Source organism: Vulpes lagopus, chromosome 7 (genome assembly GCF_018345385.1).
Source record: "Vulpes lagopus strain Blue_001 chromosome 7, ASM1834538v1, whole genome shotgun sequence".
Taxonomy (NCBI): Eukaryota; Metazoa; Chordata; class Mammalia; order Carnivora; family Canidae; genus Vulpes; species Vulpes lagopus.
In genome coordinates, this window is record NC_054830.1 from 1474099 (window position 1) to 1498179 (window position 24081).

At 64.2% G+C, this 24081-nt stretch overlaps 3 protein-coding genes and 1 long non-coding RNA gene across 8 annotated transcripts in view; 2 read left to right on the plus strand and 2 right to left on the minus strand.

The window, feature by feature from the left end:
- The window catches only part of TMPRSS9 (transmembrane serine protease 9), a 45438-nt gene extending 43260 nt beyond the window's left edge, over positions 1-2178 (plus strand). The window contains exons 15-18 of the mRNA XM_041762187.1: positions 727-898; positions 1315-1580; positions 1652-1788; positions 1898-2178. Of these exons, the coding sequence (XP_041618121.1) occupies positions 727-898; positions 1315-1580; positions 1652-1788; positions 1898-2059 (737 nt within the window). The 3' untranslated portion in view covers positions 2060-2178. The remainder of the gene's footprint in view (positions 1-726; positions 899-1314; positions 1581-1651; positions 1789-1897) is intronic.
- A 145-nt stretch (positions 2179-2323) lies between these two features.
- TIMM13 (translocase of inner mitochondrial membrane 13) lies at positions 2324-3201 on the minus strand. The gene is made up of 3 exons (XM_041762186.1): positions 3040-3201; positions 2887-2955; positions 2324-2714 (listed from the first exon to the last, which is right to left on the minus strand). Exons 1-3 carry the CDS (start codon positions 3157-3159, stop codon positions 2616-2618), a joined length of 288 nt encoding a protein of 95 aa, XP_041618120.1. The 5' UTR covers positions 3160-3201; the 3' UTR covers positions 2324-2615.
- Positions 3202-5101: 1900 nt separating this feature from the next.
- On the minus strand, positions 5102-23951 carry LMNB2 (lamin B2). 5 transcript variants are annotated; one of them, XM_041762181.1, is made up of 12 exons: positions 23649-23951; positions 16055-16191; positions 11186-11342; positions 10887-11012; positions 8022-8192; positions 7815-7940; positions 7343-7563; positions 6965-7247; positions 6777-6884; positions 6153-6272; positions 5784-5897; positions 5102-5206 (listed from the first exon to the last, which is right to left on the minus strand). In XM_041762181.1, the coding sequence occupies exons 1-12, from the start codon at positions 23934-23936 to the stop codon at positions 5165-5167; spliced, it is 1893 nt and encodes a 630-aa protein (XP_041618115.1). In that variant the 5' UTR covers positions 23937-23951; the 3' UTR covers positions 5102-5164. The 5 variants fall into 5 exon arrangements, with proteins under 5 accessions (XP_041618115.1, XP_041618119.1, XP_041618117.1 ...); XM_041762185.1 differs by lacking the exons at positions 16055-16191; positions 23649-23951 and adding an exon at positions 14675-15062; XM_041762183.1 differs by lacking the exons at positions 16055-16191; positions 23649-23951 and adding an exon at positions 14342-14391.
- On the plus strand, positions 16095-18033 carry LOC121494991. Its single transcript, XR_005988946.1, has 3 exons — positions 16095-16213; positions 16386-17411; positions 17506-18033. It is a non-coding gene; the product is annotated as an uncharacterized LOC121494991 (long non-coding RNA).
- Positions 23952-24081: the final 130 nt, after the last annotated feature.

Here is a 24081-nt window from a genome sequence, read left to right on the forward strand (position 1 = left end):
GCGGTGCGCTGACTGCAGCTGGGTCTGGCCCCCCATGATTTCTGCTGTTCCCCTGGCTACAACCTGCAGGTTCTCAGCCTGGGGGCCGGGGTGGTGCGGAAGCCCCCGAGTGGGCCCACAGTTTGCGTTGCTCAGTGTGGGGCAGCGTTGCCACAGGAGCGCTTCCCGTCACACGGCCCAGGCCTGCTCCACGTGGTGTCAGGAGCCTTGCGGAGCCTTGCGGAGCCTTGCGCTGGGTCCGGCTGCAAGGGACAGTGGGGGGCGCTTGGCTCCCCTCCCTCCCCGCGATGGGCGGCAGAGGGCAGGCTGCAGAGGGGGCACCGCGCTGCCTTCGCCCCGGGAACCGGGAAGGCTGCTGGTCACGCGGGCCGAGAGCCAGGAGGGCCTCCAGGAGCTGCTGGGACGGGGCAGCAGCCCAGCGTGGGCAAAGGCCCTGGGGCAGCGGGGGACTGGCCTATAGGGCATTGAGACGTGCCTCGGGGTGGACAGAAGGCGAGAGGGGGTGCTGGCCTGAGCTTCAGCTGGGGGGCGGCTGGAATCCTAACTGCATTCCAAGAACTGTTTGAGAAGCACCGTGGGAAGCGCGTTCCCAGGCACCAGATCCAGTGCCCGTCCCAGGGGAGTTCACCGGAGGGCCCCCCACCCTCTGCTGGCTTCTACTGCGTGCACTCGGGGTGCAAGGCGGGGCTGGCCTCACCTGCTGAGCTGACCCCGGCTCCCCGGCAGACTGCGGCCTGGCACCGGTGGCAGCGATGACCAGGATCGTGGGTGGCAGCGCCGCCGGCCGAGGGGAGTGGCCGTGGCAGGTGAGCCTGTGGCTGCGGCGCCGGGAGCACCGCTGCGGGGCCGTCCTGGTGGCCGAGAAGTGGCTGCTGTCGGCGGCGCACTGCTTCGACGTGTGAGTGTGGCCCGTGTGCTTCACTGGACCCACTTTGTGGGGGGGAAACTCCGTGCCCACCGCCCCAGGCCGTCCCCTCCACGGCCCTTGTCCGCTCACCCAACCCGCCTGACCGCGTGGCCCCGCAGCCCCCACCTGAACCCGACACCAGGGACTGGGTGGGGAGTGGGGAGTGGGTGCGGTTGGGGGCGGGGCGGGGTCCTCCAGGGGACTTCGGCCCTGGCTCACCCCGCTGGGACTCGGCAGCAGACCCAGAGGCCCCCGGCCTGTCCTCCAGGGGGACGCCCAGCGGGGGGCGCACCGTGGGCCTCCCGAGTGGGGGGGGGGCGGTAGCGGCGGGACCCCGCGCCCCGAGGAGCAGCCCGGGCGGCGCCAGCAGGGCCGGGGTCTCGCCGACGCCTGTGCCGCGCCCGCAGCTACGGGGACCCCAAGCAGTGGGCGGCCCTCCTGGGCACCCCGTTCCTGGGCGGCGCCGACGGGCAGCTGGAGCGCGTGGCGCGCATCTACAAACACCCCTTCTACAACCTCTACACGCTCGACTACGACGTGGCGCTGCTCGAGCTGGCGGGGCCCGTGCGCCGCAGCCGCCTGGTGCGGCCCATCTGCCTGCCCGAGCCCGCGCCGCGGCCGCCCGACGGCGCGCGCTGCGTCATCACCGGCTGGGGCTCGGTGCGCGAGGGAGGTAGGCGCGCCCGCCCCCCCGCGACCCCGGCCCCCCGCCCGCGGCCCCCCGTGACCCCGTCCCGCCCGCAGGCTCCATGGCGCGGCAGCTGCAGCAGGCGGCCGTGCGCGTCCTCAGCGAGCAGACGTGCCGCCGCTTCTACCCGGTGCAGATCAGCAGCCGCATGCTGTGCGCCGGCTTCCCGCAGGGCGGCGTGGACAGCTGCTCGGTGAGCGCACTGCGCCCGCGCGCCCGCGCCCCACCGCCCTCCCGGAGCCGCCTCCCGGGGCGGGGCCGGGCCGGCGGCGGCCTGCGCTCAGGCCTCGCCTCTCGCCCAGGGTGACGCCGGGGGACCGCTGGCCTGCAGGGAGCCGTCGGGCCGCTGGGTGCTGACGGGGGTCACCAGCTGGGGCTACGGCTGCGGACGGCCGCACTTCCCGGGCGTCTACACGCGGGTGGCCGCCGTGCGGGGCTGGATCGGGCAGCACGTCCAGGAGTGACCGCCGCGGCCGCCGCCCGGGGCCAGGAGGAGGCGGCGGGACCGGCCGCGCGGGGGAGGGGGCTGCGGGCGGCGTCCCCGCCAACCTTGTTGCAATAAACGGCCGTGCCCGTGCCCGTGCCCCTGCCTCTGGCTCCGCACCTCCGCGCCGCAGCAGGGGCCCCTGCCCCGTCCCCCTCCCCCGCCCCGAGGGGCTGCCGGGGGTGCCCCCGGGGACGCGCGCGACCACCGGCCGCAGAGAGCCCCGCAGGGAACAGCGCCCGGCTTCTCTCCGCCCCTTTTATTCGTCCGTCCACCGTCAGAGGTCACAGCTCGGGGGAAGGGGGCGACCGCACCCCCAGGTCCAAATGCGCATTCTCCGCCCGAGGCCGAGGTGGGCCTGGCCACAGCAGGGGCCGTGCCGCCGCTCCAAGTCCCGGGCCCCGGGCCCCCCGCCGCGCTCGCCGGCAGGTCTCCTCACAAGCACGCGCAGGCAGGATGCACGAGCGGACCCCGCCTCGCAAAGGGCTTTTATGGAAACGGAATGAGGGGAGGGGGCCGGGCGCGGCGCCCCGGGGTCACATGTTGGCTCGTTCCCGCTGCAGCCGCGAGTTGTAGGCGCGCGACACGGTGTTCCAGGCGTCCATGTAGCGGTCCATGCACATGGCGATGCACTTCTGCAGGCGGGGAGGGCGCGCCTCAGCTCCCGCCCCGCAGCTCCCGCCCCGCCCCGCCCCGCCCCGCCCGCGCCCCGCGCCCCTTCCCCGGGCAGCGGGCTGCGCACGCGCACTGGTCCCGCCGCGACCACCCCCAGCCCGCGCACGCGCAGCTGCTCCCCGCCGGTCTCACCTGCTCCGAGTTGTCCAGGGAGCCCCCCGGCTTCCCGATGCATTTCCGGAAGCACTTGTCCGTCATCCTCTGTGGGGACACGCGAGCTCAGCCGCGACACCCACCCCCGTGGACCCCACCGCCCACGGCGCCCGCCCCGGCCTGGCCCCGCACCTGCAGCAGCTCCTGTGCGTTAGCCACGGCGATCTGCACCTTCACTTGCTCCATGATGAGCCCCGGGTCCAGCTTGCCGCCGCCGGAGCTCCCGAAGTCCGACCCGAAGCCACCCTCCATGGCTCCGCAGTCAACCGAACCGACGCCGCGTGCGCCGATCCGTACCCACGCCGGAAGTCGGCCGCCCGGGGCATCACGGGAAATGGAGTCTGGGCGTGCTGGGAGCGGAGCCGAGTTGGACTGCAACTCCCACAAGGCCGTGCGGCCTCCCCGAGCGAGCCGGCGGCGGCGGAGGGGGGGGAGGGGAGGCTCGAGGGCCGCCCAGGACGATCTCGGGTCGCACTGCGGGTGCCGCCGCGCATGCGCACGGCGCGTCACGTGACCGACGGCGCGGGCCGCCCCCGGGGCTCCGACCCTCCCCTCCCGCCGGGCGGGGCCGCCGCGTCACAGCGGACTCGGGGGCAGCACTTAAAACCAAAACGTTTATTGGAGCGTCGTACAAAAAGTTTCCAGTCATAAAATGCATATTACAAATCGGAGAAAGAAAGACCACACGGTTGGCATGCGAGGCCCCGGGCGGCCCGGCAGGCTGAGCCGGTAGCCGGTGCTCGGCGGGGGGCGGGGGCCCACTCCGCGCCCTGGAGCCCTTAAAGCTAAGGACGTCGGACTCCGAGCTGCCCCCCCCCGGGACGCCTGCAGCGCGGCGGCCACCTGCCCGGTGCACCGCGCCCCCGGGGCCTGCCGCGGCCTAGCGGGGCTCGCTCCCCTCCTGGGGAGGCCCGGCCTCCGCGCCCAGGTCCGCTGCGGGCGCCCCGGGGCCGGTCAGCTCCGCGGGAAGCGAGCCCCGGCCCGGCCCGAGCCGTGTCCCAGGGAGGCGGGCGTGGCTCAGTGCTTCGTCTGCAAGACTCGAGCTGCCCTTTCGGGAGGACCCACCCGGGCAGCGCCCCTCCCCCGGGGCGGTCCCAGCGCCGCCCGCAGCAGCCCCGCAGCGGGGCCGGGCCGCAGTCTGGGTACTGACCAATGTAGAAAAATAAATATCCATTAAAAAAATAACTTCTGTGCATCTATGTGGAGGGTGTAAACGGTGAGCGGACGCGGCGGCGGGGCGGACAGGCCCGGGGCCCCCGGGGGCACCGCCACAGCGACGTCCCCTCAGGGGGAGGCTGCGGACAGGAGCGGGGCGGGGGTCGGGGCTCAGCCCCAGCACAGGGCAGAGGACCCCACGGGGCGCCGGCCACGGGCGCCTCCCCTGCCGGCGCTGTCGCTCCCCTCACCGGGGCGGACCGGCTCCCAGCCGCCGGCAGTGGCGCTGAAACCCAGGGCACCTGCTCCCAAGGTGATCCCACTTCCCCTGCCACCTGTGCCCTTGCCCTTTACCTGGCGACAAGCCTCAAAACAGAGCTGTCCCCGTTCCCATCGCTCCCACCCCGCTGGTCCTGCAAGCTGAAGAACTCGACTACAGAAAGCTCCAGAAACCCAAGGGCCAGCCAGCCAGGAAGGGAAAGGGGCGCACTGCAGGGCGCCCCAGTACGGGTGCCGCGCCCCGGCCAGTGGCCGCGCACCACCAAACCAGGAGTCACCCCGGAGCCCAGGCCGGGCAGCCATGACCTGCACCCCAAGCCCCGCGCCTGCGGCCGGGCACCAGAGTTCCACAGCGGATGGGCCTGCCTCCACCAGCTCAGAACCTGGACTCTGGATTTGGTTTTGAACGCGCTTGACCAACAATTCAACTGCTACCAAGTCCTGCCCTCCGTCCACTCCAGGGCCCCAGGGCAGCTCCCAGAGAGGGGGCCCCGCGCGTCTGTGGTGGAGGCAGTGGGGACCCGGAGGAGCCCCGAGCCCGGCCGGGCCCTCCAGCCTGCATGCCCAACCCCCACGAGCCGTCAGGTTCCTTGGCCTTGAATTCAACCAAATAGTGAAATGGGGCACCAAAAACAACGTCTGGCCAGTGGCGAGGAAAGGAGGGTCCGAGGAAGGCCGAGGAAAGATCCCCAGCCGCCCCGAGTTCCGGCAGTGTGCCTACAAATTCTCTAGAAACGTATCAAGGACTAAAGACAGCCAATGATATAAAAATAGTTTTCAGTGGCTCTGAGCGAAGAAAGACGGGCAATGAGGCGAGTTCCGTTCACATCACGCGGCAGCCTCGCGAGGTGGTCCTGGGGTCCCCCTGGAAAGAAAGGCCGGCAGCCTGAGAGGCCGATGCGTGCCCACCTGGCCAGGCAGGTACCTGGCGGCCCACCACCACCCCTGCCGGGGAGAGGCCGGACCATGGCCTGCCCACCCCAGGACAGCAGCTCCCGGCAAGCTGACGGCCAGCAGCTTCAGCCTCACCTATCCCTGTTCCAGAACCTTCCACATCCCCTTGCTTCTGCTGGGAGCCACACAGCACGTCACAACTTAAAGGTCAGACACCAGCCTTACCTCGTGGAGCTGCTGCAGCTCGGCCCCAGGACCTCAGGAGCCCTTCCCCAAAAAAAAGGTTTCTTAAGCCCCGGTCTCTCGGGCTGGGGGAGCAGCGGCATCAGGGCCCGTTCAGGGCTACACTGCCGCCTGGAGGTGCTCCTGGGGGCCCCGGGCCAGAACCCAAGGTCCACACAGCAGGCAAGAGCCCGGATGCAAGGCACTGCCCCCACAGCCCACCCCGGTGGCAAGCTGCAGGGCATCCAGACCCGGACCCAGCCAGGTGTGCGTGTGCACCTGCCCGCGTGAGCATGCGTGTTCCAGCGCACATCCACGGCTGCTACCTGCTGATGGAAAAGATCCTCCTCGCCAAACTCCGCTGTCTCCTCTTCTCCCTCCTCCCCGTTCTCTGTCTCTCGCACCACCGAGGACTGCTTCACGGTTCTCATGGCCACTTCCTGTGCAAGATTTGAGCCACAAATGCTTGACCCCTGGGGGACAGGCACCAGCCCGTCGTGCCGGCGCTCAGGTCAGGATGCTCCGGCCAAGCTCCGGACGCTGCAGAGCCACGTACCAGCCCCAGGGCTGCATTCATGGGCCTCACGGGCCAAAGCTCCGCCCTCAGGCGCCTGTGCACCCAGTGGTGCAGTAAGGGTTGGACGTGGGGGGGGAGGGGAGCTCTAGGAGGGACCCTGGCAGGCCTCGGCACCCACCTCCCCATCAGCATTGACCAGGACGGTCCGGAAGCTCTCGCCAGTGCCCCAGCTGTTCTGGGTCTTCCACACGAGCGTCGAGGGGGGGCTGTGGGCCACTCCCGCGCCAGCTGCCCACACCTGGGGACACAGGGGGGCCTCCCCGTCAATGCTGGCTCGGTCCCCAGTACCACGTTCCAGCAGCCAGCTCCCTATCGCCACCCCCGGGTCCGGCCGAGGGACATGTCAGGGCACCAACAACCCCCAGCCCCACGGTGGCCACGGGCTCTCCCATCAGCAGACGCAGGCTGAGCTGTGCCCCGCGGCCCCAGGGCTCCACTCCTGTGAGTCTTCTATCCCTGTGCAGGGCCCGCCAGCCCACACAGCCTGGCCCCCGCACCATGAATGCTGACACGTCCCAGGGCGCTGCAAAGGGCTCCAGTGGCACGACGCTGACACACGTGACCCGTGACAAGAGGCAGATGTTCCCAGAGCCAAATCACTCCATGCTTGCCCCCGGCCCAGCCCCATGCCAGCTACCCTTCCCAGTAGTCCCCTGGGCAGTGAAGACTGCCGCCTCCCCCTCCACGAGTGGCCCCCACTGTCCCCACCGTCCCAGCAGCCCGCCCTTCCATGGCTACCTACCGTGACAGTCTGGCCGGCGCGCAGCACGTACTTGGGCGTGAACTTGTAGGCGATCTCCTCCCCTTCCAGGACCTGCCTCTTGATCCTCCAGTTGCCCAGAGACTGGTCCTGGCACAGAGGACACCCCGCCTCACACACAGCTCGGGGAGGAGCCCCCGCCCGAGCCCGCAGGGACGGAGGCCGCTCACCTTGTCCGAGCTGTTCTTCAGCTGCACGAACCTGCCCTCCAGGTCGATCTCCTCGATGCTGACGCCGCCCGAGGCCGAGGCCTGCTGCGCCAGGTGGAAGCTGGTGGTGCTGCTGCTGCTGCCGGAGCCGATGCCGCTCGAGCCGGGGCCCGGCGACTCCTCCGCCTCCAGCCGCTTCCGCTTGCTGCGGCCCGAGCGGCCGGCAGTGGACACGCTGCTGCTGCTGCTCGACGTGGCCCGCGAGACGGTGATCCGCGATGACGGGCTGGGGGTCAGCTTCAGCCTGCGGGACAGAGTGGGAGGGGAGACCGGAGCTCCTGAGCGGCGAACCCCGGGGCCCCCCTTCCCCACCCCTGCCCCCCACGCCTCCAGCCCCACCTCTCCTCCTCGCCCTCCAGCAGCTTGCGGTAGGCGCTGATCTCCATGTCTAGGGCCAGCTTGACGTCAAGCAGCTCCTGGTACTCGGCCAGCTGCTGCTGCATCACGTCCCGCATCTCTGTCATCTCCTGCTCCTTGGCGTCCAGCATCTTGCGGAACTTGTCCCGCTCCCCGGCCATGGTCTCCTCCAGCTCGCGAATCCGGTCCTCTGCTGCGCTGGCCTGGCAGGTGGCGGGGGGCCCGGGGCCAGGTCAGGCGGCCTCTGCGGCTCATGCAGAGACGCCCACCCGACTGCGGCCTCTTCCCCCTCCTGCCTGAGCCGGCGGGCGCCCACAGCAGGAAAGGGGCCTTGGGGTGGGCGGGGGACGGAAGGACCCCCGAGCACAAGGTTCGGGGCTCGTCTACAGCCAAGTCGCCTGAAGGAGGGTCCCACTGCGGGGGCGGGCCCAGGACCACGGCCCTCAGGAGTCACCTGCTTCTGGAGGCCGGAGAGCTGGTAGCTGAGGGACTCCAGCCGCATGCGGGCTTCCTTCAGCTCCTCCCGGGCAGCGCTGGCGGCCTTGTCGTTCTGGTCAGAGCTCAGCTTGGCACTGTCCAGCTAGAGGGACACGGGCAGGCCAGTGAGGGGCTGGCAGCGGCCAGGGAGCTCCGCCACGCACCCTCCAGCCCCGGCCAGCACCTTGGCCTGGTAGGTCTGCTCCAGCTCCAGCTTGTACAGCCGCACTTGCTCGTCGTGCTGGCTGCGCAGCTCCTCCAGCGCCTGAGCCATCCTGAAGTCGTACTCCTGCTGCCGGCTGCTGTCCACCTCCACCAGGCGCCGCTCGTGCCGCCGCCGGGTCTCCCGCACCTCCTGGGGCGCAGCATGGTCATCACTGCACTGCAGTGGGGCCCCGGCCCTGCCACTCACCTGCCTCCTGGTCACCAGTGTCATCAACCCAAGTGCCACGCCCAGGCCAGGGCTCAAAACTATGCAATGAACCGCTGGGGAACCTTCCCGGTTCTTGTTCACACAGTTCACGGCCGCAGGAGTCAGAGTCACCAGAGTAGACGCGGCCCAGATGTCCCCCATGCACAGGAACGCTACTCAGCCGCGAAAAGGAAGGAGGCGCCCACACGTGCCACCCGGGGAACAGACCCTGAGCCCAAGACGCTCAGGGAGGGACCCAGACACAGGAGGCCACGCAGTGTGTGAGTCCACGTGTGTGACACATGCAGGACGGGCTCGTCCACGGACGGGAAGGGGACTTGGGTGTGGGTGGGAAGTTACAGCTGATGGGCATGGTGTCCTTTTAGGCTGATGGAATATTCTAGAGTTAAAGATGAAGACTGCACAACTCTGAATGTACTAAGATCAACCACATTGTACACTTCAAAAGTTTTATGTGTAGGCATATTTTAATAAAGCTGTTGTTAAAAGAATTCCTGATGAGGGGTACCCGGGTGGCTCATTCGGTTGGGCATCCAATGGGTGGCTCTTGGTTTCGGCTCAGGTCACGATCTCAGTGTCGTAGGATCAAGCCCTGAGCTGGGCTTTGTGCTCAGTGGGGAGTCTGCTTGAGATCTTCAACCTGCCCCGCCCACATGCACCTTCTCTCAAATAAATAAAATCTTAAAAAAAGAAAAAGAGGGGATCCCTGGGTGGCGCAGCGGTTTGGCGCCTGCCTTTGGCCCAGGGCACGATCCTGGAGACCCGGGATTGAGTCCCACGTCGGGCTCCCGGTGCATGGAGCCTGCTTCTCCCTCTGCCTGTGTCTCTGCCTCTCTCTCTCTCTCTCTCTCATAAATAAATAAAAATTTAAAATTAAAAAAAAAAAAAAGAAAAGAAAAAGAGGGCAGCCCCGGTGGCTCAGCAGTTTAGCACCGCCTTCAGCCCAGGATGTGATCCTGGAGAGCGGGATCAAAGCCCATGTCGGGTTCCCTGCATGGAGCCCGCTTCTCCCTCTGCCTGTGTCTCTGCCTCCCTCTCTCATTCTGCGTCTTCCATGAATAAATAAATAAAATCTTTAATAAAAAAAAAAAAAAGAAAAAAGAAAGAAAAAGAAGAAAAAGGAATTCCTACCAAGCCCATCTCAGGTACCTGGGATCCAAGACAGAGACCCGGCTCTCAGGACCAAGCCTGCAGGTCGCCATAGCCGCACTAAATAAACCAACGGCTGGGGCCCTAGGCTTGGTAGGGTCAGGTGCACCCAGAGGGCACTGTTCACCAGCCCCGGGCTCCAAGGGAAGGGGGCTCCCTCCCCCAAGAAACTCACTCCAGCACAGAAAGCAGGCACTTATCACACTGTGCTATCAGTTTGCAAGAACAATAGGACTGTTTCTCAAGGAAGCCAATCCTGTTTACAGAGAGGTCATGAAACTCACGGAACCCAGAGCAGCACACCCACCCGCGCAGCGCCCCCTGCGTGGCTCCCCGCCAAGAGCTCCCAGCTGCCAGCCTCGGGGAGCCCCTCCAGGAGCCCCTGCAGGGTACCCTTCGGGCTCCCCTCACAGGTCCCCGCATAGCTCTCTTCCTCCGCCCCTTCCAGATCCCCTCCGAGGCCCCAGTTCTCTGGTGGATGCCTTCAGGGCTTCCCTCCCGGGCTCTCCCCACCTCCCCTGGCAGCCCTGGCCTGGCTCTCACTGGGCCTGGCTGCAGCTGGAAGCCACTCCTCAGTTGTATGGGCATCCTTCCTGGCAGCAGCTCCCTGGGGGCACTGAGTGCATGCACCAGCTGGCCTGAGGTTCCATTCGGGGCCATGACAGGACAATGGGCTCTGTGATGATGAGCTAGGGGGCCGCCAAGCCACGTCCCCTTCCAGAAGACACAGAACCTCTCGCTCTGCCAGGAACGTCACTCAGGAATGCCATACCCAAGGGCCCAGGCCCAGGGATTAAGAGGCGGGGGGCGGGGGGGCGGGGGGTGGACCCAGGAAGCAAAGGCAGCAGGTGTGCCCTCCCCTGGCCTTTCACAGAGAGGGTCTGCCCTGGGTTCAGGGGGGGTGCCCCCAAACGTGTCCATGTCCTAATCCCCAGAACGTGGGGGTGTGACCTTATTTGGAAAAGGGGATTTTGCAGATGGGATTAATAAGAGTCTCACAGGGATCCCTGGGTGGCGCAGCGGTTTAGCGCCTGCCTTTGGCGCCCGGCCCAGGGCGCGATCCTGGAGACCCGGGACCGAATCCCACGTCAGGCTCCCGGTGCATGGAGCCTGCTTCTCCCTCTGCCTGTGTCTCTGCCTCTCTCTCTCTCTCTCTCTCTGTGACTATCATAAATAAATAAATTTAAAAAAAAAAAAAAATAAGAGTCTCACAATCAGATGGTCCTGGATGACCTGGGTGGGCCCTAACCCAATGACAGGGCCCTCTTCGCATCCTCTTAAGACACGAAGAGCAGAGACCAAGGAGAGGCTACGTGAAGGCAGCCCGGATGGAGGGATGCGGCGACAAGCCGGTGTCCTCGGAGGCTGGGAGAGGCGCGGGACCTCGGGAGGAAGTGCACCCGCCTGCCAGAAAGTGGGAGGACACCGATGTGCCCGCACAGGGAAGGCCCCCTGGCCCAGACTCACCTCCTCAAAGACGTTCTTCCGGAAGTCGAGCTCCTCCTGCAGGCTCTGGCAGCGGTTCTCCAGATCCACGCGCATCAGCGTCTCCTTCTCCAGCTGCTTTTTGGCCACGGCATGACCGTCCTCCGCCTGGGAGACACAGGCCAGCAAGCGAGGTGACGACCCTCGTCCGCCGCACCGTGTGGCTTCTGGGGGCCCAGGGATCCCCTCGGACACGCGCGCGCTTCAGCATGGGGTGTCGGGGGGCTGGAGACCTGGCCCAGGCCGCTCCCCCCCCAGGCCGCCTGCCGCCTTAAACCTGCCTTGGCCAGCTGGGCCCGCAGCTCCGCCAGGTCGCTCTCCAGGACGCGCTTGTCACTGAGGGCGGCAGCCAGCTCCGCCTCACTCCGGTGAAAGAGGGACTCCAGATCCTTCACGCGGCCCTGGGCCACGGTGAGCTCGCCCTCCCTCTTCTTGGAGCTGCAAGTGAGGAGCGGGGTCAGCAAGGGCGGCAAGTCTGGGCCTACAGGAGCCCCCCAGGCAGTGTTGGGGGCCCAGGGACAAGCTCCTCCGGCCTCTGGTGGGGGGCAGCTGCTGCAGGAGCTCTGGGGTAACGGAGCCCGGCCCATCGGCCCAGAAGGTGCCCCTTCTTCAAACCTGCTCTGTATCAGCTAACAAATACAAGCGCTCCGAAAAACCTCCAAGAAAGAGCTTGAATGTCAGGTTTTGGTGATTTGGGGACACCCATTTATCGGAAAATGACTTTTCCCATCATTTATGGGAATGAATCATTTCATTTATGGGAAAATGACTTTTTAAGAAATTAATGTATTGCGACCCCTGGGTGGCTTCAGTGGTTCAGTGTCTGCCTCAGGTTTAGGGCATGACCCCGGGGTCCCGGGATCGAGTCCCCATCGGCCTCCCTGCATGAAGCCTGCTTCTCCCTCTGCCTGTGTCTCTGCCTCTCTCTGTGTCTCTCATGAATAAATAAAATCTTAAAAAAAAAAAAAAAAAAAAAGAGATGTATAATTTATTAAAGCTGCATATTAAAATGTCAGCTTTTAAAAAGTCAATCTTATTTGCAACCTTGACGTATTTTAAGCAGGTTCCTCTGATATTCTAGTAGACGATGTCCCCCAATATCAGAGACGGCAAATAGATTTTTTTCACACCCAGCCATTACCAGCATGGGCCTGAGGCTCTCCAACACTTCTCAATGGAATTCTCAGTCTTCCTGGAGTTGAATGCAAGTCCAAGAAGGTGACAGAGCCATCCCCAGCAAGAGTGGGGGCCCCCAGGAGCTCCTCCCAGCACACCTCTCACGGGGGCACTATGGGGGCTGAGCAGCATCCACCCAGTGAGCGAGAACCACGGGGGCCATGGCATCGGCTCACATGAGGTAGGGTGGTGTAGACCAGTGCCTTCAGCTCCCGAGCTGCCCGCGTCCTCAACAGCAGCCCTGGGAACACAGAGCTCCACTCGAACATTTTATCATCAGCCTCCACGAGGGTCTCGGGGTCCTGCCATCCCATTCCTGAGTTAAGCCACACAGTCCTGGCTCCCCTGCTCATGGGGGGGCTTCGAACCCTAAGCCCCTAGAGCAGGTTTTGCAGGAGTTTGGGGAAACAAATCTTTGTCTGTCAACCATTACCAAGAGCCCACTGTGTGGAGAAAGCCACCCTCATGCCAGAGATACATCTGGGAACACCCTTGCTCTCCCGATGTAAAACGTCTTAGTGGGTGGCAGTGACAGTGAAACATGCCACCTGTCAGACACGAGTCTGCAACAGAAAGGCAGGGGAAGCAGGACAGGAGGGGAGGGAGGAGCATGAGCCGGGTGGGAACTGCACTGCTGCGCAAGCCCTGCCAGGGGTGGCCCCCGAAATAGATCTGAATGAGGGGAGCATAAGAATGAGCCACATCTGTTATTTCCGGGAGAAAACTATCCGGGCAGAGGAAGCACAAGTGCAGAGGCCCTCGGGCGAGGTGTGCCCGGGCAGTCTGAGATCAGCAACGAAGCCCGGGTGCCAGGAACAAAGGCATCAGGTGATGGGGAAAACTTCTTTACTTTTCTTAAGTTTATTTAAATAATCTCTACACCCAATGTGGGGCTCGAACTCACCACCCCAGGATCAAGTATCACGTGCTCTTCCAACTGAGCCAGTCTAGTGCCTCAATGTGAAAATTTCTCAATTTTATCCAATATTCAGATTCTGCAGAGCTACACAGAATGGTCCAGAAAGCAGGGGCACTGGGGCGTCCCACTGGCTTATGTCTCACTGGCCACGTCTTACGAGCTTCAGGGCCTTAACACAAATTCCTCATTTGTCTAACAGTAAGTCCTGGAGGATTTGTCAGGCCCTCCACGCAGCTACCCACGTTCCTACCATCACAAGGATGGGATAAATTGGCTAGGGAAAGAACACCAGATCTCAACGGCCCCATCTCCCGGCTCTGGAAGGGCTCCTGCACCCAGAACAGCAAGTGAGGCACCTGAGCGCCGGAGGGCGGAAGAGGCGTCCATAGGCCCAGCGAGGACAGGAAGCCTGCCTTGTGGGGCAGGGGCCACAAATCCCTGGATTGGCCATTCCTCTTGTCCCGCCTGCCACCGCCAAGCCCAGCATCAGGCCAATCTGCTTGCAGGCTGAGGAAAGTGACTCTTGCGACAGTGGGCACAGCTGCCAGCCACAGACGCTGTCGCAGAACAATGGGAGCAGCTTAACACGGCCCCAGCAGCCCCGGGCATGGAACATCCTGGCAGTCAGGACAGAATCTTGGCACAGAGGACACTTGTGGCTCAGGGAGGGACATCTGCAAGAGGCTCCTTGTGGCAAAAGCCCCCTGCAGTGGGGGCATGCAGGGGAGAAAGTACGAGACCAGCCACGACGGCTCCGTCTGGGTGAAAGCTGCTGCTGCCGCAGACTTTTTTTTCTTTTTTCTTTTTTTTTTAAAGATTTTATTTATTTATTCATGAGAGACACAGGCAGAGGGAGAAGCAGGCTCCATGCAGAAAGCCCAACGCGGGCCTTGATCTGGGGACTCCAGGATCACGCCCTGAGCTAAAGGCAGGCACTAAACTGCTGAGCCACTCAAGGATCCCCACTTTTACTTTTTTCTTTAAACTATTTTGCATTTTCTGCTTTCTTGACAGTGAGCATCTGTGACTGATAAGCAGAAAAAAAAAAAAAAAAAAAAACAGGGCTTCTTAGCCCAAACAAGGAGCCAAACACAGGATCACAGGCATCTGGAGGGTTCTGGAATCTGTACTGATCCTAGAGAGAGTGGCTGGAGTCCCAAGCTCTGGAATTCACTAAATTTTCCCCAAAAAGCACAGATCATTTTTTAACTAAGAAACCTAAAAGAAAGAAAGAAAGAAAGAAAGAAAGAAAGAAAGAAAGAAAGAAAGAAAGAAAGAAAGAAAGAAAGAAAGAAACCTAATAAATTGAGGCACCTGGGTAGCTCACCGGTTAAGTGTCTACCTTCGGCTCAGGTCATAATCCCGGGGTCCCGGGACCAAGTCCCACATCGGGTTCCCACAGGGAGGCTGCTTCTCCCTCTGCCTGTGTCTCTGTCTCGCTCTGTGCCTCTCATGAATAAACAAAATCTTTAAAAAAAAGAAAAAAGAAAAAAACTAATAATTGATGAGATACACAGTCTACGTGGCTGTTTAACAGTGCAGATGGCCTTTGCTCCTTGGCCAAAGACCGGGTGCCTTGACTGTGTGGGGCTACCTCTGGACTTTCTGCTGTGTTCTCCACGGAAGAACCCAGGGGCACATCCCTGAGAGAAGCCCATCTGAGGCGGCTACACACCATGTGGTTCCAAGTCTAGGATGTTCTGGAAAAGGCAGAGCTGCGGAGGCGGTGAAAGGACCTGTGGTGGCCGGGAGTTTGGAGGGAGACAGGAACAGGTGGAGCAAGGGTTTTCAGGGTAGTGACGCTATACTGGCAGACACAGCTTCCGTATATACCTGCCCAAAGCCGCGGAAGGTACCGCCCACGGGAGGGAACCGTAACGGGAGCTCTGGCGCTGCCTTGTCTCTGACATTGCACACTTGCTAATGCGTGGTGTGTAAGGTGTTTACCAGTAGGAAACTAGAGAAGAGATTTTAGAAACTTTGTTTCTACTCATCTTCCTATAAACTGCCTAACTACCACCCCCGAAACTCTATTTAAAATAAAATGGAGACACCCGGGCAGCTCAGTGGTTGAGCGTCTGCCAACGGCTCAGGATGTGACCCCAGGGTCCTGGGACCAAGTCCCATGTCGGGGTCCCTGCAGGGAGCCTGCTTCTCCCTCTGCCTGTGTCTCTGCCTGTCTCTCATGAATAAATAAATAAAATCTTAAAAAAAAAAGAAGAGTAAGAAGGGAAAAAAACCCACAAATGTGAAGGCGACCCTGTTGATAGTTAGGACTGTGAGTGGGGGCTCCGAACCAGGACTCAGTCCTGGTCACTGCCAAGCTGAGGGACCCTGGACAAGCCTGGCCCCTGCCTCAGTTTACCTGAGTAGGGACAAGGACAGTCCGGCCCTGATCACATCTGACCACGTGCCGTCCCGCAGTGTCCTCTGTGAAGCACTTTGTTCAGGTACCATCCCCACCAGTGGCACCGGGTTTCCACGCCATCCGCGGGCCTTTTACTCATAAGCAGACCCAAGGGAACGTGCCTTATAAGAGAAGAGGCCGGGCCCAAAGGCCACCCACCCACCCGGCCCGGATCCACGCTCTGGGATTCCTGGGCGGGAGGGAAGCAGACCCCATTCCCCGGGCGGGTCTCCCGACAGGAGCCCTGGAGGCTGAGGGAGTGCGTCCAGGTCCCTGGGGCCCCGACCCGGCGGGGGTGGGGTGCACACCAGTGGCTCCCGAATCCAGGGCTAAGGGGAGGCTGGGCCTTGTGGCCTGGGGCCTCCTCTCTGGGAGCGGCGGTCCAGCAGGAGCAGCTCCCCAAGACTCTGTTTCAGGACAGCTGCTCAGGTTTCAAATCTGCCTGGGGCTGAATTACGTTGGGGGGGAAGGGGACAAAGGTGGTGGGAAGGGGCACGTAGAAGGCCAGGCCACAGAGCACCCGCCAGGGGTGCGCACCCCCCGGGGCCAGCCACAGGACCCTGCAGCAAGGGTGCCCAGGTGTGGGGAGGCCTGCCCTGGACACACCACGCCTCAGCGTCCAGGCGGCCAGTGCCGCTGCACACCTACCTCTTGTTCGCCTCCTCCAGCTCGGCCCTCAGTTTCCCCAGTTCGATCTGCAGCCGGGCCCGCTCCCGCGCCGTCTCATCCAGCACCCTGCGGGCATCAGCCAGCTCCGACTCGTACAGCGTCTTGATGCCGCTCACCTGAGGGAAGCAGCAGGCCCAGGTCAGGGAGAACCCCCTTCCCCACCAGCAGCAGGGGCCCCCGGGCTGGACACAGCTCCCAGTGATGCGGGGACCTGCCCAGCCAGCCCCACCTGCCATGTCCCCTCATCCCCTGCCTCAGCCACCCACCAGCGGGCACACGGCTCATGCTTCTCGTGCCTTCTCGCCCCCAGCCTCCACCCACCGTGCATAGGGCCGGGCACAGGTGTTCACAGGTACCTGCAACCAAACCTGGACAGGGAGAGGCCCTCAACCCCACTAGGGCGGCTAGAGTCAAAGAGACAAAGGGGAACAAATATCGGCCACACAAAGAAATCCCACGGCCCGTGGAAGCCAGCGGGGCAGGTCCCCTCCACCCCAGCGAGTCCACTGCCAGAACCGACCGCCCGGGAGAAGCGACACGCGCATCCGCATGAACCCGTGTGCGTGTTCACAGCACAGTTCACACGCAGCCAGAAGGTATAAGCGACCCCAATGTCCGTCGGCGGACGAGCAGATACACACTGTGTTCCCCACGCACGAGCACATCCCTGGGCCGTGAGGAGTGAGGCGCCCGCGCGCCGCCCCAGGGATGGGCCCCGAGTCCCTGGCGCTCAGGGAGGGAAGCAGACACAGGAGGCCCCGCAGGGTGTGAGTTCATGTGTGTGACACGTGCAGGACGGGCTCCTCCACGGACGGGAAGGGGACTCGTGGGGGCTGGGTGGGGGGTGACTGCTGATGGGGGCCAGGCTCCTATGGGGGATACGGGAATGTTCTGGAGCTGGACAGAGGCGATGGCTGCACACCTCTGAACACGCTAAAGCCACCGACACGCACAGCGGGATGCGAGAGCCGCAGGGGGCGGGAATTCAGTTCAATAAAGCTGCGGGCGGAGGCCCAGCCGCTCCGAGCGCTGCAGCGTCTCCCACGAAGCTACAGGATACCGGCGGGTGTCGCGCTGGGGGTGCACGGCGGCTGGGACCCCTCCTTCCACGGGAAAGGCCCCTGAGCAGAGGGGGCCGGGGAGCTGCCGAGGACCTGCCACGTGGGGTGACCACCATCGCGCCTGCAGGGACCGAGGAGCTTCCCGGACCTGGGACTTCAGAAGAGCTGGGGCTCTAACAGCCCGTCTGAGACCCGCCTTCCACACGCGACCCCCCGGCCCCCGCCTGCGCATCCTGGGCCTCGGTCCAGCAGCTCCCAGTCACTTCATCCCATAGGTAAGGCGGGACACGGGCTCCTGGGCCCGATCTCACAGATGGGGAAACGGAGGCACAGAACAGTAAACTGGCCTCTCCCGACCCGTCGCTGCAGGGCAGAGCAGGCCCACTGGGGGCAATTCCAAGAGGATGACACAAGCTGGTGGAGCAGAGACGAAGGTTCTCCCTCCTGCACCCTGGTCACCACCGCCCACCGCGACGGCAGGGGCCTCCCTCCCGCAGAGCCGGTCGCCTGTGGCCACGCCCGATGTTTCCAACGCTGGGAACTGGACTCCGGAATCAACCTTAGGTCACAAAGTGGCCACTCCTGTCTCCAGAGGCAGCTGGGCACCCATGTTTACGCGCCCAGCTGTGTCCTGCCATCCTACCTTCCAGAACTCTCCTAAGCCGGGGGGGTGGGCAAGATCCCCTCCCCCACCCCAGACTGGGGTCCTTTCTCACACACCCCCACATCAGGTGGGGGTCCCGGGATGACCAGGAACCAACACAGCAGTCATAAAGGCGACCGAGGACTGAGCCGGCTTGGGGGAGGGGCAGGAGAAGCGATCATGACACTGTATTTAAGTTCTCGATACGGGGCACCTGGGGGCTCAGTGGTTGAGCATCTGCCTTCGACTCAGGGTGTGACCCCGGGGTCCTGGGATCGAGTCCCGCATCGGGCTCCCAGCAGGGAGCCTGCTTCTCCCTCTGCCTGTATCTCTGCCTCTGTTTCTCTCATGAATAAATAAATAAAACCTTAAAAAAAATAAGTTCTCCATACTTCAGTCAGTGGAAGCTTTACACTAATTTTAATTTTTTTTTAAGTAAACTCTACCCCCAATGTGGGGCTTGAACTCACAACTCCAACATCAGGAGTCACATGCTCCACTGACTGAACCAGGGGGCATGCCAATATTTTTAATTTTTTAAACATTCCAGTAAAACGTTAGTTGTCCCACTGCCGCAGCCCGACGCCAAGGAAACACCAGGTGGACCCCCGCAGAAGGACATCCTACAAATTCCTGACCAGTGCTCCTCACGACTGCCCAGGGCGTCCACACCAGGGGAGCCTCAGAAGTGGTCTCCAGCCCAACAGGCCCAAGGAGACGTGACACCTGATCGCCCCGTGGGGTCCCCAGGGCTCCTGGGACAGAGAAGTGGGGGGAAACTGAGGACTCCCAAATGAAGTACGGGTGTTAGCCAATGACGTCGATATGACGTCAGTACTGGTAAAATCACTGTGATAAACGCTGATGGGAGGGACGGGGCGGGGGGGGCATTACTGGGGGAACCGGGTTGGGGTACGCAGAAACCCGTACTTTCGCCATTTTTCTGTAAATCTAAAACTAGCCTCAAAATAAGGTTGAGGACATAAAAATACACCGTATCGCCTGCCTCCACGACCGAGACGTTTGGCACCCCCCGATTCCCTCGTCCCGACCCTGCACCAAGGCCACACTCTCGCCGCCACCTCCAGCGTCTTGTTTGAAGTACCGTGTTCTGGGGTGCCCGGTTCTGGGGTGCCCGGCGGGCTCCATCGGGGGAGCGCGCAACCCTTGATCTCAAGGTGGGAGTTCAAGACCCGCAGTTGTCCGGATCACTTAAAGCACTAAGTTCTCGCGGTGGCTCACTCGCTTATCTAGGCCGGTGGAGCCAGGCCCTCGGGCCACATTCCACCCCACCCGCTGTGTCGTCTGCCTGCAAACCCAGAACCTTCCGTACATCTTTAAGTGGCTGGGGGCTGGGGGCGGGGGAGAAATCCTGCGACACAGGTGAACTGCAGGAATTCAGATCTCAGAGCGTATAAATAAGGTTTTCTTTTTTTTTTTTATTTTAAATAAGGTTTTCTTGGCGCGCAACCAGGCCCGTCCCCCTGCACGTCCCCCTGCACGGGGTGCGGGCGGCCTCCCACGGTAACCCCCGGGCTGAGGGGCCGTGACCACACCTCCGGGCGGCGGAGCCGAAAATGCTGACTCTGGCCTCTTCAGAAAACATTTGCCAACCCCGCTGCAGCCCCGGGACAATTCAGAACATTCTTGCAGAGCACAAGCTCCCAGCCTCTTTCAGGCCACTAACAGGTGTGCTCGGGGCAGGCCCCCGCCTCCCGGCACCTGTCACCGTCACTGCGGAGCCCGGGCGCAGCAATGGGAGACCCACGGCTTGGGCCTTTTGTCTGGTCTTTTATGGCATCTGCAGGCGCCAAGAGTGAACAAATGTGTCAGCATGTGTTGGCCGGGGAGGGGTAGCATGGGGGGAAGTCCAGATAACCCGAGGTGACCCGTTCCTGTTCCTGTGTCTCTGGGGCACAAAGTCTTCCCGGCTAGGAACCACAGTTCTGCAGGCAACCCCCAAACACAGGCCACCCCCAGTGCTGCTACTTCCTCCCACCCAACTCCCTGGGTCCACCCAAGGGAACCCCCTACCCGCCCCCCCCCCCCCCCCCCGCAGCAACAGGACACCTGGGCAGGTAAGGGAAAAGAAACCTAAGGCTAGAAGAACTTAACACCGGACTGGGGAGGCTCCCTGGAGAACTGCCCCCCCTCCTGGGTCCCATCCCTCCCTGCCAGCACCCAAGAGCTCTCTCAAACAGCAATCGCGCCCAGCCCGGCCCCAGTCCTTCCAGAAACCCTCCAGCGATACAAGCCCACGAGTATTCAGCACAGCACTGCCCACCCGAACAAGAGAAGTATCGTCGGATACCCGGGGGGACTCGTACGTGGGCACATGAGAGCGAGCGTGCGTGTGGGCAGAAGGGCAAGGGCTTGGAAGCTTGAGGTTTCCCTCACGCACCTCAACAGGACTTTACTGCGAGCGTGTGGTACGCTTGTAACGTTTTACAGACATCCTCAAAGGGTTCCTGAGGTGGCTTCTCCTGATGGCATTTGGGGCTGGAACATCCTCTGGGGTGGGGCCACCCTGAGCACTGGCGGGGGGCGGGGGTGTGCGGCACCCCTTCCCCACCCACTCGATGCCAGGAGCACCCGGAACACGATGAACGTTAATGTCTCCAGCATCACGCACGTCCCCTGGGGCAGCATCCATCCAGGTGAGAAGCTGCTGTACAGGTAAAGCGCACACCGCTCAGCCCACGTCCCTCCTCCTGGAGCCACCTTCCCAGCGCCCTCTGCGCCTCTGCCTACCCACCTCACCGCAGCCCATCAAGCCTGGGCCCCACTGTAGCCCAAGGACGTTTCCAGGTCCAGCCCTCTGAACAGCCCATGAGGGCACCCTAGGCTCGCCACTCCAGCACCCCCCCCCACAGTCACCAGCTCCCCCCACTGCCCAGGTGAGAGGGACACTCATCACCTGGCCCACAGGCAGCTGGAAGCTCCAGGGGAACAAGCTGGTTGCAAGTCCCAGCTCCAGCTAAGGGCACACCCCTCACCCCCAGGTGACACCTAGAGCCCCTGCATGGCCCCTGAGGTCACAGTGGGGCAGGTTTATCACCCACAGCAAGACTGCCTTTGTTCCCGTGAGTTCGTCTGGATTCCAGAAAGCCCGGACCAGCCGAGGAGTAACGCTGCTGCCCAGACAGACCGGCCCGATCGGGTTCCCCAGGCCCTCTTGCACGCACTCTGTGTACAGCACCCACGCGGTGCAGGCTGGCACCCACTTGCACTGGGCCCAGCAGGCCCGTCACCCCATCTGCAGGTGGCACAACCAGGCCAAGGGAAAGACGAGAAAAGCGGACGGCGCAGCAACCAACCCCAGTTCCCTGCAGGCAGGCACCGGGCCGCATCCTGAGGACACACGCATGGCCGAGGCAGGCGGCCACGCTCGCTGGAGGGCCAGGGCGGGCGAGTCTAGCTCCTAGCTCCGTGTTATAAACAACAAAACCCGCCCAAGGTCACACAGACACAAATTCAAATCTGAATTTGAATCCAAGCGCGAGCAGTATAGGCGGCACCTCCTACCAACCTTCTTGGTCCCCATCACCCAAGCCGCTTTCTGAGCCATTCCCTATCCTGGCAACTATCAGAGGCAACAGAACCCACGGGATACCTCCTCTGGGCGCCTGTCCTCCTCCTACAAAACAAACACTAACAGGCAAGGCCCGGCAGGTAGCACGGGAGGGGGCACTGTTTCCATTTTACAGAAGAGGCACCAAGACCCAGAGCGTAAGTGACTTGCCCAAAGTCACACAAAGGGTAAGTGGCTCCCAGAAATGACCCCCCAGCTGCTCTCCCACGAGTCTGTCCCACAGTCCACAGTCAGGACAGGGCAGCCGAAGCTCAAGCACATTCTGGCTTCAGGGCCTGGCTCTCCTACTGGGCCCTCAGGGGGAACTACAACGTTGAGCACCGCCCCCCTGATTCAGAGGAACCCCATTTGGGTTTTAAGGGGACAGGAGGGGTCCAGCTGAGGGGGGGGGGCCTGGGCCCAGTGAGGGCTGGTGTAGTTGAGCTGGAGCCACAGTTCCCAAGCAAGGAAAGAACTCAGCCTGGACCCCAGACACCCTACCCCTCGAATGCCCCCCCAGGGGCGGGGCTTGCCCAGCCCCTTCCTCCTCCGTCTATAGTGAAGCCCTGGGACCCATCTGGAACCCAAAACTTCCTGCTGGATCCCCAAAACCAGACATCACCCCATCCCCTCATCCCCTCCAGGTTGTAGGGCCTACCAGGCTCCAGCCCATCAGCCAACCGGGTGCCCCAGGGCCCAAATGAGGATCTCTCTAATTTTCCCTGGGGCATCAGACGCGCCCCCCCCCTCCGGTGCCCACCCAGCCCAGGTGCGGGTAGGAGATGGAGCCCACAGCCTAACCACCTCCCCGGAATTCAGCACAGGACCCTGCAGAGCCGGACGGAGAGCAGCGCATGGGACGCCCCCAGGGACCCCCACGAGACCCTCCACCCTCCGCAGGGCCCCTTCCCACAGCCTGAACTCCCAGGCTCCTCGGAGACCAGAGAACCCCACCACATCTCCCAGGACGCTGGAGCATCCGGATGCATCCCGGGGCTCCCCGCCACTCTTAGGGGAGCTAAGAGATCCCGGCCAGGGGATCCCCGGATCTCCCAGCACTCAAGGCTCGGGCCTGCCCCAGCTCCTCCAGTCGCCCAGAGATCCCTTAGGGGATCCCTCTGAGAATCGTATGCCTCACTCGGGGAGGGGGGGGGACATGAAACCCCCTGCGGGGCCCTCGGCGGGCGGGGCCTGCCCCAGGGTGCACCCCTCGCTTACAGGAGCCCGAGAAAGCCGGGGAAACCTTGGGTGGGCGGGGCCCGGTCCAGAGAGCATCCCGCATCCCTCGCTCACAGGTCCCCCCCCCAAGATCCCGCGGCCTTCTCCGTGGGCGGGGCCTGCCCCAGGGCGCACCCCCCGCCTGGGCCCCTCTCCCCGAGACCCCCTGAGGGTCTCCTAGGTGGGCAGGGCCCGTCTGGCCTCCAGACCTCACGGGGGGGGGTCCCCGAAACCCGCGGGGCATCCTCCGAGGCCGGAGCCCCCCCAAGCCCCCGGTGGGCGGGGCCTGCCGAGCGCCCCCTCCGAGGCCGGAGCCCCCCCAAGCCCCGGGGACCCCGGTGGGCGGGGCCTGCCGATCGCCCCCTCCCAGGCCGGAGCCCCCCCAAGCCCCGCGGACCCCGGTGGGCGGGGCCTGCCGAGCGCCCCCTCCGAGGCCGGAGCCCCCCCAAGCCCCGGGGACCCCGGTGGGCGGGGCCTGCCGATCGCCCCCTCCCAGGCCGGAGCCCCCCAAGCCCCGCGGACCCCGGTGGGCGGGGCCTGCCGAGCGCCCCCTCCGAGGCCGGAGCCCCCCCAAGCCCCGGGGACCCCGGTGGGCGGGGCCTGCCGATCGCCCCCTCCCAGGCCCGAGCCCCCCAAGCCCCGCGGACCCCGGTGGGCGGGGCCTGCCGATCGCCCCCTCCCAGGCCGGAGCCCCCCAAGCCCCGCGGACCCCGGTGGGCGGGGCCTGCCGATCGCCCCCTCCCAGGCCGGAGCCCCCCAAGCCCCGGGGACCCCGGTGGGCGGGGCCTGCCGATCGCCCCCTCCCAGGCCGGAGCCCCCCCAGCCCCGCGGACCCCGGTGGGCGGGGCCTGCCGAGCGCCCCCTCCGAGGCCGGAGCCCCCCCAAGCCCCGGGAACCCAGGTGGGCGGGGCCTGCCGAGCGCCCCCTCCCAGGCCGGAGCCCCCCCAGCCCCGCGGACCCCGGTGGGCGGGGCCTGCCGAGCGCCCCCTCCCAGGCCGGAGCCCCCCCAGCCCCGCGGACCCCGGTGGGCGGGGCCTGCCGAGCGCCCTCTCCCAGGCCGGAGCCCGGCTGCGCGCCCACCTCGCGCGTGGTCACCTCCTCCCTCTCGGAGATCTTGAGCAGCAGCCGGTCGTTCTCGAGCTCGAGCGCGCGGACGCGGTCGATGTAGTGCGCCAGGCGGTCATTGAGCTCGCGCAGCTCCTCCTTCTCCTGCAGCCTCGACAGGCGCGTGGGCGACAGCGGGGTGGCGGGCCCGCCCGCGCGGCCGGACAGCGGCGTGGCCATGGCGGCGGCGGCGGAGGGGGCGGCGGCGGCGGCGGCTCGGGGCCCGCGCGGCTCGGGACGGCGGCCGCGGCGCAGCGGGCTCATTCAATCCGCGCCGCCGACCAAGATGGCGCTCGCCGCCCGCCGCCGCGGAGCAGCCTGGGACTTGTAGTCTGTCGCGGCTGCGCGGGGCGGCCCGGGAGCTGTAGTTTCCTGCGCGGGCGAGCCCCCCGCCCCTCCCGCGCTGTGC